The following is a 15,812-nucleotide window of genomic DNA, read 5'->3' on the forward strand; positions in this document are numbered from 1 at the left end:
CTTCTGCACAGCACAGCAATCCCTGCAGCTGTTCCTTGCTGGCACTGTTTTCCTTGCAGCAGCTCTGGCTGCTGCAAGGCACCTGCCCGAAGAGGAAAAATTTTGCCCAACATGGCACGCTGTGCACTAATGGTTCCTCATGGTTCCCACAAGCATTTGTTGCCAAGTGGCATGAAACTTCAGTAAATTATAAGTTACATGTCTAGAGCAGGCAAGCATGAAGTGATAAAGGCATATATCAGAAGCGCCCTGCGAATTGGCCAGGTCATACCAAAAATGTAATTAGCGCTCCAATTCAGACGTTTGAATGTAGTTGTGCTGTAGCAATGCCTCTTTTACTAGATGCTTGCCGCGTTGTCCGGTAGCTCGGTTCCGGGCCCTCACCCTTTTCTCTCCTCCGCAAAAAGGCAACGAGCGCCTCTCATGGCGAACGCCTGCAACTTGAAATCACGTGCTGCGGCCTCTGGGATTACTAACATGGCATCTGTCACAGTCTCGGAGGCCCGCGATAATGCTCGCTAACAGATGCCCGCGCATACAACACGCCGGCAGATGCATTCAGCCGCCGCTGCCACATCTGCCTGAAGTTGAAAAGGCGACGAGCGCCACCTCACGAAATTTATGCTGAACTAACTTCAACAAAGGGAACCGCCGCTACAATGAGAAAACGAGCGGGCATCTAGTAAAGGAGGCAATGGCTGTAGTTACATTGTCCACAGACCAACGCATCTCGGCATGATTCTGCACTAAAAACAGTGCAATAAAAATGCACCAGAGAAAAGCTCCGAAATGTGCCAACTAGTGCTAATTAGGTTACGCCTCTTTTGCACTGTCTTCAGTATAGAACCTAATAAACTAGCCAAGGTCAACACCTCACTAAATCTCAGCATTACATTTTGCAGTTTCTATTAGAACCAGCACGCATATGGTGCTAGCCTTCTGACACATGACCGTAAGTACCACTGACTGCTCATGGGAGGTGTACTGATTGCAACAAAATGTCAATGAACATGAAACTCACCTCTGACACTAGCACCAATTCCCACAGAAGCTGTACGTGAGACAGCAAAGGCATCAGGCACCTGCACTGACAGGTGGTTCCTAGTCAATGCTAGCTCTAAGAAAGTGAAGTCTGCAAGAGGTGTGTTAAACAGGGCTGTTCACAGAAGTAGAAAACTTGCTTGGTGATCACACTTTCAATAAAACCCCTACTGCAAGCATTTGGATAGAGTTCATTTCCTACCAATGGCACGGTTTCTGACACCACACTTATTGCTTTCATGGTGCACTGCTGACACAACACCACACCGGTATGGCAATTTTTAAGCTGTTGCACAGAGCTACACAAGGATAAATGCAATTTCATGCTCTTCCACCAGGCTTGACGTTTTGTCGAAAGGGCACACAGCAAAAGCTTCATTTTTGCATGAACAAAAATCCCAGTCTCCCATTCTCATGCCCAGAAATTGAAACATTTTTCTACTAAACGCAGCGCCCAAAGGGCCTGAAACGCCTCTGACATTTTTTTTAAACATTTTGAATAAACATGTGCATAGTGTACAGCAAAATGTGATGATCATCTTTCGCGAACATGCCAGCTCTATATGCCACGGATGAGCCACAATTCTTTAAAAATTCCATGACCCTTTCCAAGCTTTTCCAGTCCCTCATTCACACATTGTGACACCAGCAGGGTGGCTAATTGGCACCAGGCGGGCTCGCCAACTGTATGCCACTGAACTTTTTACGAAGTTTCTTTCTAGTCGGCATGCATGGAGGGCGATTAGGGGCAGACAATGGAGGAATCTTTCTTATGGCGTGGATGCGACCCACAGCTTTCGCTACACTGCATGTACTTGGTCAGAGTATATGACGAGGAGGAGAGAGCGCCGCTGGGGAGGGTACCGCAGATGAGCGAGAAAATGTTGTGGCTATATAGGCACTCATCAGACGCCTTTAACTGTGCTATTGTGGCATCATTTCAAAATTTTCTTGCAACTGAATCTGCACTGTAAACTAGTACACAGCTGTGACTTCGCGACACATCTTCAAACTCACAGTGGTTTAGGGGCCCTTTAAAGGGACACTAAAGGCTAATACAAAGTCGGTGTGGACTGTTTAAAGACCCTCCCAGAAACCTTGCAACGCTTGTTTCATGCCGAGAAAAGACTTAGTTTACGAGAAAATTGCATCTGAAGGGTCCGAATGCCTTTTACGAAGTTTAAATCTCCCGCGGAGTGGTGACATTGCACATGCCATCACCACCCTTTGCTGCCTGCCGTCGGTGAGTAAAACAGCACCCGACAGATGGCGGTACCGAGTCAAGACAGAGCGGTGGATTCTCCGCTGCAGCTGCTTTTTGGTCAGGTGGTGTGGAGTGTTCGGGTATCTCACAACATCACATAGAAGTTGAATTCTCTGCTACTTGCAGTTTTTGCGAGTTTTGCGAGCGAGCAAAACCAGTGCAGCACAACGCAATCAGGAAAGTGCTGAAACGTGAAAGCATGGGCGGCGCACAGTTGAGCGCAAACGAAACCATTCGACTGTGCGCGTCATTGTCAGCGGCAATTTCAATGAGTTCTTTTTTCTAAAAATGAAATAGAATTGGGCAAGTAGCATTTTATTTCATCTTATAATACAATAAAAGAATGTTTCTTGCAACGAGTAATCGAGCACTAGTGGCAGAATTTAACTGAGGAGTGCTGTCGTAATCTGGCAAGTGCTTGAATGTACCGGGGGAGTCTCAAATCATGTACTGCATTTGCCTCAATTTCTTGATCATTAAGCGTCTGTTCGCCATAATATTGACGCCTTAGAGATTCTCGAGCACTAATCCATCACTTTAGCTTGACTCAGTATTTGCCTTTAGTGTCCCTTTAATAAAGCGACTTAATCATGGCACATGATTATCAACTACAGTGTGTTAGAGCTAGAACAGCTAGAGTAAATAAAACAGGCAGAAACCAGCACAAAAGTCTAATTTCATTGTTCAAAAGGCCAAGCTTGCCATGGTAGTCACTGAAACCTAGGGTGGCAAGTGTTTAAGAATCTCAAAACAATGTTGGCTAAGCTGTGCTGCCCATCTGAACAACCCAAAGCAAGTGAGAAGCTTCAGCTAGAAAAATTATTCCAACATGTGGCACTCCTTTCAATAAATAACATGCTCCAGCCCAAACGTTCTCCACAAGGCAAACAGAGGGGAGACCGGCCACCACCACTGACCGAGAGTAGTTTTTGTGAACTGCAGTTTCTCATGCCTCCAAGGTGGGTGACCAACGCAAAATGGACTCTCATTCAGAACATGTGGCAAGATAAAGTCTTTTGACAAGGTTTCTGTACTAGCAAGACAGTGCAAGTGATTAAAGCTTTAACCCTTTCAAGGTCAATGAAGTAAATATATGGTGCCGCGAACAAGTCCAAAATGATTGATGCCGTATATTTACAGCGCCGTCTATACGTTTAAAAAGCACGCCAATTTCCTAACCTTTTCTTTCCTGGTATGTGCTGCCACTATATGGGAATAGAGGGAATTTTTTTCTAGCGCCTCCCTCTCTCGGTTTTCATCACATGGTTTGCTTTAGAGCTAGTTTGCTCTGGCGCATCCATATAGTACCACTCCCGCATTGGCGTGCATGCGGGGTGGGCGGCGGTTTGGGTTTCGCTTTGCGGGCGGTTTCGGCTTCTTGCACTTGCAAAACTGATGGCTATCTCGTTACTAATCGCTCAAAGGACGACCACCTGTTTCTCGCTCGTTTAGTGCTCTCAGGGGTGCGCATAAGAAGGATGCAGCCGTGCACGCGTTTTTGTTGCTTTTTTTTGACACTCGCGAAAACTAATTGCCTCTGGTTGGCGATAAGATGAAGATTAGTGGAAGTTTGTCATATGTTTTGCTTTTTTGACATGCACACGACCACACAGTTTTCTTGGGTACGCTCACCTATGCAGTTCGATTAAGCTATGGATGTATATCTTAGTGTAAGAGAAGGAACATTTGAGACTTGCGAAATATTCTCATGTGCGCATATTCTAAGCCTTAAACTATGTGTATAACAATGCATCAAATTTTTAATTCTTATAAGTTTATTTCCTTTTTTCATTGTTGTTATTCTTAAATAAACAGTACATATATACCAACGAAAAATTTTTTTTTCTCATTTTACGGTCACCCTAGAAAAATTACGCTACATTTTTTTCGAAATAGGTCCCTCAGAAGAATTTGAATCGGCAATAAAAAAAAATCAACCCTGGGCGGTTGCATATGGCTTAACCCTGAAGGGGTTAAGCATAAGTACACCAGTCAGCAGAACACAGCACAGGGAGCAAGCAAGGCGCACCGAAACAGGTCCACTTCGTGCACAGAGGGCACTGGATCCAGGCCTGGCTGGACCGGAGGTGGGCCTAGGGTACGGCACAAGCCTTGCAGGGGTGGGATTCGAGCCTCCAGGGACACTCCATGCAGTGGCAGGCTGAGGGCACGGCCTGGCATGGGTGCAGGCCAGCTCTCCAGGTTCCGCAGGGCTGCGATATGGGGGGCACAGAAAGGCCGACCTAAACATTGTGCATTTATGTGTGCCGATGCAAAAGATTGCTTCAGGTTGAATTTCAAATCCCTCATCATTGAATAATTTTTACATAGGAAAAAACTACTCTGAAAGAGTAATACTAGAGTCTTAACTGTCATAAGAGTAATACTAGAGCCCCAACGATCGTACCTTAGTTTTGGTTGGAAGCAAAACAGTGACTCTTGAAAGCAAAATCTCAATGCAGCAGAGCACAAAGAACAAACTTCAATGTAGAGAGCTGCTGCAGTGCTGTAAAAAGCATTGCTTCACTGATATCAAATACAAGTAGCACTGAAGAAGAAGAAGTATTTTAATGATTGGAAAATGTAGAGAGGTCGGCCGGATAATGGAGCATCTGGCCTGCTACTCTACGTAAAGGAAGGGGAAGAGGGGAAGAAAAGGGGTCACAATGGGGATGATAATGGGAGGAACGAGGTGAAGGACACATTACACAACTGGTATCACAGGCATGAGTCCAGGCCCGTGTCACCTAGGAAACATGAAAGTGCACGCATTGTCTCTGTCGTCTGCCAACTCTGTGGCCATGCGCCTAGCAAGAGGCCCTCCGACAGTGGTCCATTGTGTAAATGTCTCAATGTATCTGCCATTGTCAGTCTTTCGCGCACATACTTAGGGCACACCACGAGCACATGTTCTATAGTCTCTACAGCGCCACACACTGAACAGTCCGGGGAGTCTGTCCGTCCAATAATGTGCAAATATTTGCGTGTGAAGGCGACGCCTAATCGCAGTCTGTGTATCAGGCATGTATGAGGGCGTGGAATTCTACGCAGAATAGGAAATTTCCTATCGGGATCCAGCCTTTTAAGGCGGACGTGACGAGCGTCTGGCTGGGCCCAGTATCTTCTCGTCGCACTCCTCATTAATTCCGACAGGAGGCATGTGATGTCCTGTCTGGAGAATGGCACTACAGTTCGCAGGCCATTGCTGAGGGCGCGCCTTGCTGCAGCATCGGGCATCTCATTACCGTTGAGCCCACAGTGACCCGGGATCCATTGGAACACTATGCGGTGGTGTTTTTCTTGGGCGCATGAAAGTACCTCGGTGATCTGCAGTGCCAGAACCTGATATGCGGTGTGGCGCAGGAAGCATCCCAAAATTTGCAGCGCGGGTTTTGAGTCCGTGAAAATGCACCACTCTTGAAGTCTTTCCCTGCAGATGTGGCGAATCGCTTCCCGAATAGCCACAAGCTCTGCAGCGGTTGATGTAGAATTATGGTCTACAGTAAAAGCTCGTTAATTCGAACCGCAAGGGGAAGCCGCTTCAGTTCGAATTAACGAAAGTTCGAACTAACGAAAGTGAAGGAGAGCAACAGTACACTGCGATTTGGAAGCAGTAGGGCATGTCAGAAATTTGGCGTGTGCAGCGGGCACACGCCATCTTCAAGTCAAAGCTCTGGGTCCGACTGTGCCACACCACCGATGTCCACCGAAATGAACGTTAGCCGAGGCTTAACACCATCACAATGAATCGCGACGGCCGATACCTCCTAAGCTGAAAACAGAGGTGCACAACTGGTGAAGACTGCCGATACAAAGACGCTGAACATGTGAAGGTGGCGAAGGCCCTGATTCGTTGGTTCTTGATGGCAAGCGCAGCTGCGACGTACTTGATTCGCTGTGTTTTGGCACTTGCCGTGCCATCTCCGCACAAAATTAGCAGCTGTACAAGATTTGCAAAGCCTCCGAGATTCGCAACGGGCAAGAAGTCTCGGAGGTTACGTAGAACGGAGAGGCGGCAGCCGCCGCTGCCTTCTGGCTGACCCCGCGTCGGTTAGATTTTTTTCCGATTTTGCCTTCTCTCGCCGTTCTCTCCGTTTCGGAGGCAACACAGCCTTGTGTGTAGGCAGTAGGCGCGTTTCTCTGGCCGTGTGCCAGGCGAGCGTAGTTCGAATTATCCGTGAGGGAACCTTCTCGCGTTCGAATTAACGGACTTTTTTATACATAGACTTCTGTGGAGCTTGGCCGGACCAAATCGTACAGTTCGAATTATCCATAAATTCGAATTATTGAAGTTCGAATTAACGAGCTTTCACTGTAGTATGAAACCTCGAGTCATCTGTTGGGCTGGTATCACCACAGCTGCTGTCGATGCCTTAGGTGACGCGGAGCCGTCTGTGTAAACATGAACATATGTCTGGTATTCTGGCCAGATGTACGCGAGAGCAAGTTGTTGTAGTCCACTGACGGGAACCAATGATTTCTTTAGTATGCCGGGGACATGTACGCATACGGAAGGTTGAACCATCACCCATGGTGTTTTGACGGGGTGATATGGAAGGGCATAGCCTGATGTTATGTGGGGTAGATGGCAGCGGAGTGCACTTGTGAAACTGTTGTCTGGCCGCTCGTGTAGAACCGACGTCAATGGATGGCAATGGTGTCGTGTCAGGAAGCGTAAATACACACGAAGTGGTTCGTGGGACAGGTATATCGGTAATGGGCATACATGGGCTTCCTCAATTGTGCCTTTGTTGGAGGCACGTCGTGGCAACCCGAGGCATATTTTGAGTGCCTGCGCTTGGACGCTCTCTAATGTCCGTAAGCAGGAAATGCTCAAGTTTGAGAGTATCGGAAGGCTGTATTGGATTGTAGCCTACGAAAACAGACTGATAAAGTCTTAGTAATGAGCCTTCCATGGGGCCCCATTTCATGCCTGTTGCTAAGCGAAGAACATGGCAAAACAGATTAAGTTTTTGCTTCAACATATTAACATGCCTCGTCCATGACAAACCACGGTCGATGATAACGCCCAAGAATCTGTGGTGGGAGACATAAGGTATTATGACACCGTTAATGGAGATCCGGTAGCGGCAGACAGATTTGCGCGTGAATGCAACCACAGCACATTTTTCGGCAGCTAAGCGCAAACCCTGACGCCGTATGTATCGTGAAGTAGATGACACAGCCCGTAGTAATTTCGCACGTAGTTGTGGGCGTGTTGTACCAGAAGCCCAGATGCAGATGTCATCTGCATATGCACTGATGTGGATGTGAGGTGGAAGCTCGCTCACCAGGCCAATCAGTGCCACATTAAATAATGTTGGGCTGAGAACTCCTCCCTGAGGAACTCCACAGCATACCTGATGACGGTTAGTCTCTCCATCAGGCGTGGACATGTAAACGAAACTGCCGCTGAGGTAGCTCACAATCCACAGGTAGAGCCGGCCGCCAATACCCAAGTCATCTAGGGCATCAAGAATGGCTTCATGAAGGATGTTGTCGTAGGCCTCTTTGATATCTAAGAAAACAGCGGCGACGAATCGGCATTGACGTTTTTCATGGTCCACTGTCGTAACGAGGTCAATGACGCTGTCAATTGAAGAACGACCCCGCCGAAAACCGGTCATCATGTTCGGATAAAGATCATTTCTTTCCAGAAACCATTCCAGTCTCGCCAGGACCATTCGTTCCATAACTTTTCCAACACAGCTGGCTAATGCAACTGGGCGGTATGAGGTAAGCTCATAAGGAGTCTTTCCAGGCTTCAAGAGAGCAACCAGGCGGCTGATCTTCCACTGCTGCGGAACAATACCGGAGACCCATGTGTCGTAATAACTGAGCAGTGCAGTGCGACCAGCCCTGCCAAGGTGAGACAGAGACGAGTACGAGATCCCGTCAGGGCCAGAAGCAGATGAATGCCGACACGACGCAAGAGCAGCCTCTAATTCGGGCATTGTGAAGAGCAAGTCGTAGTGGTCACTTGAGGAAGGTGGCGCAAAAACTTCGAATTGGATCGAGGCTGGTGGAGTTGTGCCCACAATCATTTTGCAGAAGTCGTCCGCTACCTCTACATCATTGCGGCGTTGGTAAAGGGCCAGAGCACTGAAAGGGTACCTTTGTTGTGGGGGAAAACATAGGCTCCTGACTACATGCCAAATACGTGACAGCGGCTTGCGAGGATCCAGTGATAAACAGAACTTTCTCCAGCGCTTCCTTCCTAATTTCTTGAGATGGCGCTTTATTTATTTATTTATTTATTTATTTATTTATTTATTTATTTATTTATTTATTTATTTATTTATTAATACCTCAAGGGTCCAAAATAGGACATTACATGAGGGGTGGGCATGTGAAAGGCGGGATTGATGATGTGGAAATTAGAAGGATGAGTCGGAACACTCAATGGCAGATCGAAAGCGTGCTGTATCGCGGATGAGTGCAGTTTGTCTGGGAAGGCCATTCCAGTCTCGGGCAGTTCGGACGAAGAATGACTGCAGGAACGTAGTGGTGCGGGCTTGTGGTGGGATTACGGAGTTCGGATGGCCTGTTCGACGAACACGATGAGCCAGCTGAACCAGCTGGCTGTCAGGAGGTATGGAATAAAAAAACTTGTGATAGAGGCATAGGCGAGAGATGAGACGACGAGAGGCAAGAGGCGATAGGTCTAGTTTAGATTTTAGGGATGAAACGCTAGTGTGATATGAGTAATCTGAAAGAATAAATCTAGCAGCACGGTTTTGAACGCTTTCAAGGGCTTTAGTGAGATTAGTTTGGTAAGGGTCAAAGATAGCACATGCATATTCAAGTTTTGGTCGCACAAGCGTTTTATAGGCAACTGATTTCACGGGTGGTTGTGCCATGAAGAGATTACGGCGAAGATAACCAAGAATTTTGTTAGCTGAATTAATTATGTGGCTTACGTGATTTGTCCAAGACAAATCTTTGGATAGGTGAATTCCTAAGTACTTGAAGGAGTCGGTAGTAGATATAGTGCAGTTGTTAATCTTGTAGGCAGGGGGAATGTAGTTAGGACGACGATGGAATGAAACATGTACAGTCTTACTAATGTTTAGGGACATGAGCCATGTAGCACACCAGTCTTGAATACGAAAGAGGTCCTCCTGAAGAGTAGAGACGTCTGCGATGGTTTTGATAGGGCGGTACAGGACACAATCATCAGCGAAAAGACGTATTGCAGAGGTTACAGCGAATGGCAGGTCATTAATGTAGATTAAAAATAGGAGTGGCCCAAGAACAGTGCCCTGAGGTACACCAGATAGAACGGAGGAAACGGAAGATGTAAGGTTGTTAGCACATACAAACTGTGTTCGGTTAGTTAAAAAACACTGGATCCAGTTAAGAACAAGTGGGTGGATGTTTAGGCGTGATAATTTTAGTAGAAGGCGAGAATGTGGAACCTTATCGAAAGCCTTTTCAAAATCTAAAAACAGGGCGTCAGTCGGAATGTTAGAGTCGAGGTTTAAATGAATATCATGAATAAATAAAGCTAACTGCGTTTCACATGAGTGATCTTTCCTGAAGCCATGTTGATTAGGGTGAAAGAAGTTCACTGAAGTTAGGAAGTTAGCAACATGAGAGTAAATGACATGTTCCATGATTTTGGAGCATACGCTGGTGAGTGAAATGGGGCGGTAGTTACCTGGGGAAGACCGATCACCTTTCTTGAAGACTGGAATGACCTTCCCTGTTTTCCAGTCTCTTGGAACAATGCCTGTGTCAAGTGATTGCTGAAAGATGATACAGAGGATCGAACTACAGACATACTTCGTATTTTTTAACACTTTGGCATTAATGCCGTCGGTTCCACAGGATGATGCCATCTTCAGGCCATCTATTACCTTAACTATGCCTTCCGGCCTAAAATTGATACCTTCCATTAGTGTAGAATCGTGAAATGGTACATCTGGTAGTTCATTGGCAGGTTCTTTTGTGAACATTGAACAAAATGCAAGGTTCAAGGCATCAGGAACATTTGAGTCAGGAATGGGTGAGCCAGAATTATCACATAGAGAAATAGAGCTATTAGTTTCGGGTTTTATCGTTTTCCAAAAACGCCGCGGGTTAGAGTACAACATGTTTGGGACGGTAGTAGAAAAGAAATTACGTTTTGTGTGTGCTTTTAATGAGTTATATTCCTTAGTAGCTTTGTTATATTTTTCCCAGGCAGAAGAAGAACCTGAGCATTTGGCTACACGAAATAATCGTTTTTTCTTATTGTTTAAGCGCTTTAAAGTAGTGTTGAACCAAGGGGAACGCGCTCTTTCATTTATCGTGATAGTTGGAATGTAAAGACCTATTAAACGCAGTATTTCTGTTTTGAAAAGTGCCCAGTTACTCTCAGTCGTTGAGAGTATTTGTCATTGTTATTTGTCGTTGAGCTCGGCGACAAAGGGTGAGATCGTACGTGGATTTCGTTTTTCTATATTTCCTTTCAGCGCTCCATCGGACTGCGCGCAACCTCTCGAATTCCACGTCAATAGGAAACCCCGGTGTAGGTGCACATGTGTTCCGCGTGGCCTCACCGAGGGCAGACGTGATCAAGTCTTCTATTTGGGTTGGTGACTCGAGATTTGCACGGGAATTCTCCACGAATGTCTTAAATGTGGGCCAGTCAGTGCACCGCACATGAGACGAAGTGGTAGCTGCGAACCACTTTAGGCAGATATACATTAATATGTGATCACTGCCATGTGTTTCCACATCACTGAACCAGCTAATAGAAGACTGTAGTCGTGAGGAAACAAACGTCGGGTCCAAGCAGCTACTATAAGACGTGCCACGCAGAAACGTAGGAGAGCCATCGTTAATATTGACGAAATCTTGTGCGTGCATAAAGTCGGACAAGGCTTTGCCTCGGTTATTCATTACAGTACTTCCCCATTGGGGGTGATGAGCATTGAAGTCGCCAACAATAATATGGGGAGCTGTGCAACTCTGGATTGCTGAGGACAGGTACGAGAAATCAATGTGATCTCTGGGTGGAATGTAGCCGCCGAGTATCGAGAAGACCTGTCCTTTAAGCGTTAATGTCAAGCAAATGTGGTGGTTCGTGTTATGGGGCTGGAGGACATGGCGGTAGTGTGGAATATCTCGGCGTATGCACACTAATACCTTGCTGGTTTCATCAGCTTCTCGAGACCACAGCAATACATATCCAGAAAGGCGGAAAGCAGAAGGCATGTTGGGCTCACATATAACAATCACAGGGAAGCGGTATTTCTGGACGCGCTGTCGGAAGTCACTTAGGCGACCACGCAGGCCTCTGGCATTCCACTGCATCACTACACTGCGACGTATATGCATCGACACAGAGGAGGGGTTGTGTGGTAGCGCCATAATGAATTACTGCAATGCCGCTAAGAGCGGCTCAATTGCATCCAAAAACTGAACAACAACCCCTGCTGTTGGCGTATTGAGGCCTGAAAGCAGCGTGCGCATGGAATGTAAAAGTTGTTTCAGAAGAACGTTCACCTGCTGGCCTTCCGGCTTGTCCTTATTGTCCGCTGGAACGGCACGGTATGATGGACGCGTTGGTTCGACAACTTTGGATGACAGAGCAGGCCATTCCACATCAGAGGAGGTGGATAATGTACCCGCATCTTTCTGAACCACCGTGGTAATATGGGGCGCTGCAGCAGGCGACGTCTTATCATTCTGAGGCTCAAGACGTTGAGGCAACAGAGCTGAGAGTTGCTGTGACGGCAGCTGAGACAGACTAGTGACGTGTGACTCCGGGTGTCGGTTTGGGGAACGACATTTGCGGCGACGAATAGACGCGGCCGCTTCTTGGTGACTTGAGTTGTCTTTTACCATCTTCTTCAGCATAAGCCTCTCGTTCTTCATCCTAGGACAGCCGTGGCCTCATGAGTGCCGAAGCAGTTGGTGCACTTGACTGTCTCTGTCTTGCAAGTGTCATGCTGGTGTGATCCGCTGCATCGACGGCAGGATATTTCGTTTCTGCAAACAGCACTCACATGGCCAATCCTGTTGCATTTGTGGCATTGAACAGGCTTGGGAACATACAGACAGACAGGATGCCGCACATAGCCCACCTTGACGTGGGATGAGATAGAGTCGGCTTCAAAAATTACTTTAACACACCGTGATCGGCCGAAACGATGAATGTCGACTATCTTGGCCGTAGAATTGATGAGTGTCCGCAGGTCGCTGTCCGTTATTTCAGGGTCTATGTCTGTAATAACTCCAGCGGAAGTCCGTTTTCCGTGAGAGAGAGATAGGGGCGGACCGGCATACCGCCTAACACTCCAATTTCTTTCAGTTTGTCCACGGACGCCCGAGATTTCACATCTACCGTAAGGACATTCTTCGAAGCGTTGATTCTGACCTCTTGGACTTGTCCCGGAATCAGCTGGTCGAAGAATTGGGACAGCCGCTGTCTGTTGATGGTATTCAAATTAGCCATCTCCGGTGTGGCTACGAAAGCCACAGAGAACCCGTCAGGTGCGTCAACATTCTCTGTAGGCAACTCCCTCGCTGCTGATTTCCAGCGTACTGCGCCAAGTTTGTCAACAGTCTTTGTAGTCGACTCACCAGCTGTTGATGTCCGGCGCAACTTCCTTTTCAGGCGGCGCGATTCAACAGGCATGAAGCTGCTACTGTCGGAATCCATCTCAGTCACCGAGGAGTCATCTGCCAAATCTGGAAGCTCCACGTCGGTGACGGCCGTAGCACAGAGGGCACCAACCGGCCGAGCAGCAGCTGGGTCAACTGCGTCGACGGGAAGCTGCACGGGACGTGTGCCCGCCATCCTGAAGGACGACGCGATCACTGTGTACACACAATATTAAAAAGCTACAGAAAAGTGGAACAGCCGAAAACACAGACGTTCTCTACCGTCACTTCTTCTTCTTCTTTTCCAGTAGCACTGAAATTGTTTATGCACAATGGGGCTAGACCAACAGCAGCAGGCAGATGCTATAAGACATTGAGACCTTAAGGCACACTATGTGCATCTGTTTGAACTCAGATTTTTTTCATGCATTTAAACAGATTCTATTTCTCTGGAGACCAACTAGCGGCAGCATTGCAGTACGCCAAAAGTGCAGCCTTCAAGATTATGGCTCCACTGTTGCAAGAGCGGAATTCCACACTCTCAAGAAGCCATGAAAAATCTGATGGCCACTACAAAAATTACGAGATATGCACATGCACAGACAGTCAGTGCATGCAAACATATGTGGCCAGAGTAGGATGCCCTACTTGCAACAGACAGGTGTTCCTACTGCCTGACACAAGTGGGCTCTGCAAAGACGAAAGAGGATTATACGCACCTGCCTCGAGACTGGGCAGACTCGTGCGAAAGTATTCCTGAGCTACGAGGGAGAGCACACGGCTGAAGAGACCAACCAATGGCAGCCGTGTGAGCACCACAAGGGACTGCACAAGTGGAAAGGGGGGGCATCCTGTTAAACACAGCATGCAGACCACATCTCTCGTGTTCACCACAGCAATCACTTCTCTTCGTGCAAATTACCTAACCTCCTTGTACCACCTAACCCAGTGCGTCGTGTGGCCTCAAAAGTGCCTGCTTGTGGTTTCTGTGGTTTTGTTGGTGCTCACCTAGCTATGTACTACACACGTCTTTTCATGTTTTTGAGTGGTATAAGTATGGCTTTGAAAACTGCAAATAAACGAGTTGTTAGAAAATAGCAATGTTAGGACGCTGTCTTGTGTGCCTTCCAGTCCATGTCATTCTGCCTGCACTACAGCGATTTAGAAGCTGACCAACCAACAAGCCTATATAGCTACCCCCATCGTCCCCTCCTTTAGATACTATAACAGGCACCTGGTTATCTTTTCTACATGTTACATTACTTGCTCTACTCAACTGCTGCTTCTTTATCTCAACTAGACTATCACCTACTTGCACTCGCTCTCAAATTTACACTGCCTTCTTCCTGTCAAGAGGGGGCACGGTGCAGAGAACAAACATTTTTGGCCAAAAAATGCATTTCCAATTGCTTGCAGTTCCAGGTTCCTCAATTATTCAAGAATGTGCTAGCAAAATTTTAGCCATATCAGCATGGTAAAAAAGCAAGGATATACACTTTTACTTGTGCTGGCAATGCCCTGGAAAAATTGGAAGCTCTCATGACGACCATTTTGAAAGCGCATTCACAGCTCAAGCAGAAAGGCTTTGGATGCTGTAGGAACTGTTACTGGAAACCCCTTTTCTATGAGCCGTTGCAAATTTTAGAGCAACAAATTTTGGGCACGGACTGAAAAACAAGGGAAATGCAGGCCTCACTGGCACCAGACACTGTCATGCAAGCACAATTTCCTGCCCAAAGAAAATTCACAGAGTGCTTGAAAGTTGAACATTATTTCTGAAACACATACTGCATACCATTTGAAAAAAGAGCTTTGTCCAGTGTGAATTTATTTTTTGGACATTTCGTGTAAAGGCTGCGCTATGTGACCATATTTGCACACAATAACTTCATTTTGCTTGTTAAATATTTGAACATAATGTTGTTTCATTGGTACACACATTCTACATATGTCATAGTTCATTTTCTGTCATTTTAATAAGGTATTTTATTTCAGTGGTTAGTTTGGCAAAAATTAGGAACAGCTGCTCTGTAATCATATGGCCATCAGTAGTTTGCCTACAGGAAGAAACTCGCATCACTGTCTGTCAGTAGCAATTAAATTAAATTATGGGGTTTTATGTGCCAAAACTACGATCTGATCATGAGGTATGCCGTAGTGGGGGACTTTGGAAATTAGGACCGCCCACGGTTCTTTAACGTGCATCTAAATCTAAGAACATGGATGTTTTCACATTTCGCCCCCATCGAATCCCCATAGTGGATTTGATCCCGCAACCTCGTGTCTGTCAGCAGCAAAACTTGCCACTTCTGTTTTCAGATCAGAAGCACGGCAACAGCAGCAACAACAGCCCACTAAAAATTAGGGTCAGTATGCATGCTTTTGTATGTACATTTGCAAAACTACTTTTTAATTAGAGCACAAGTTCCACCACAAAAATGAAATCAAGTTTTTGTTCTTTTACGCAAAGTTACAATCAGAAGAAAAAAAACAGCCTCAGAATTTCTCGTTTCTTTTTCTTATGCTAGAATGCTTCCCTTATTCGCTCCACACATAATTTCCCTACATGGATATCATCACTGCTGTTTTGTTGCACTGCTTCCTTCTAGTATACATTATTTGCCTAGCTTTGAGTGCTACCTTCTCCTTATTTTTACATTCGGTTCTATATTTCTCGCCACAATACATTCTTAGAAAATGCCCGTAAAACTTGAATTCCAAATTCACTGCTCACCAACAGCTCTGAAGCAGAATGAAGAGACTTCACTCTTAAACTAGTTCATCAATGCCGGGAACAAACTGTTGGCCACAGAAGTAGCAGCCAATGACTGCTATGGCACAGCATTGCAATTCAAATCTCAAATGGCAGTAGATAATAGTAATAAAATAAATGCGGAAGAAAACCTGCCCAGAG

General features: G+C 46.4%; 1 protein-coding gene across 4 annotated transcripts in view; it reads right to left on the minus strand.

Moving 5' to 3' along the window:
- LOC135904019 (protein DENND6B) overlaps positions 1–15,812 on the minus strand; it is a 101,528-nt gene that overhangs the window by 69,691 nt on the left and 16,025 nt on the right. For all 4 annotated transcript variants that reach the window (XM_065434566.2, XM_065434564.2, XM_065434565.2 and 1 more), the window contains exons 4-6: positions 13,618–13,723; positions 4,335–4,518; positions 1,022–1,082 (exon numbers count right to left, since the gene is read on the minus strand). In XM_065434566.2, coding sequence (XP_065290638.2) covers positions 1,022–1,082; positions 4,335–4,518; positions 13,618–13,723 — 351 coding nt within the window. The remainder of the gene's footprint in view (positions 1–1,021; positions 1,083–4,334; positions 4,519–13,617; positions 13,724–15,812) is intronic.

This window comes from Dermacentor albipictus, chromosome 5, assembly GCF_038994185.2.
Source record: "Dermacentor albipictus isolate Rhodes 1998 colony chromosome 5, USDA_Dalb.pri_finalv2, whole genome shotgun sequence".
NCBI lineage: Eukaryota > Metazoa > Arthropoda > Arachnida > Ixodida > Ixodidae > Dermacentor > Dermacentor albipictus.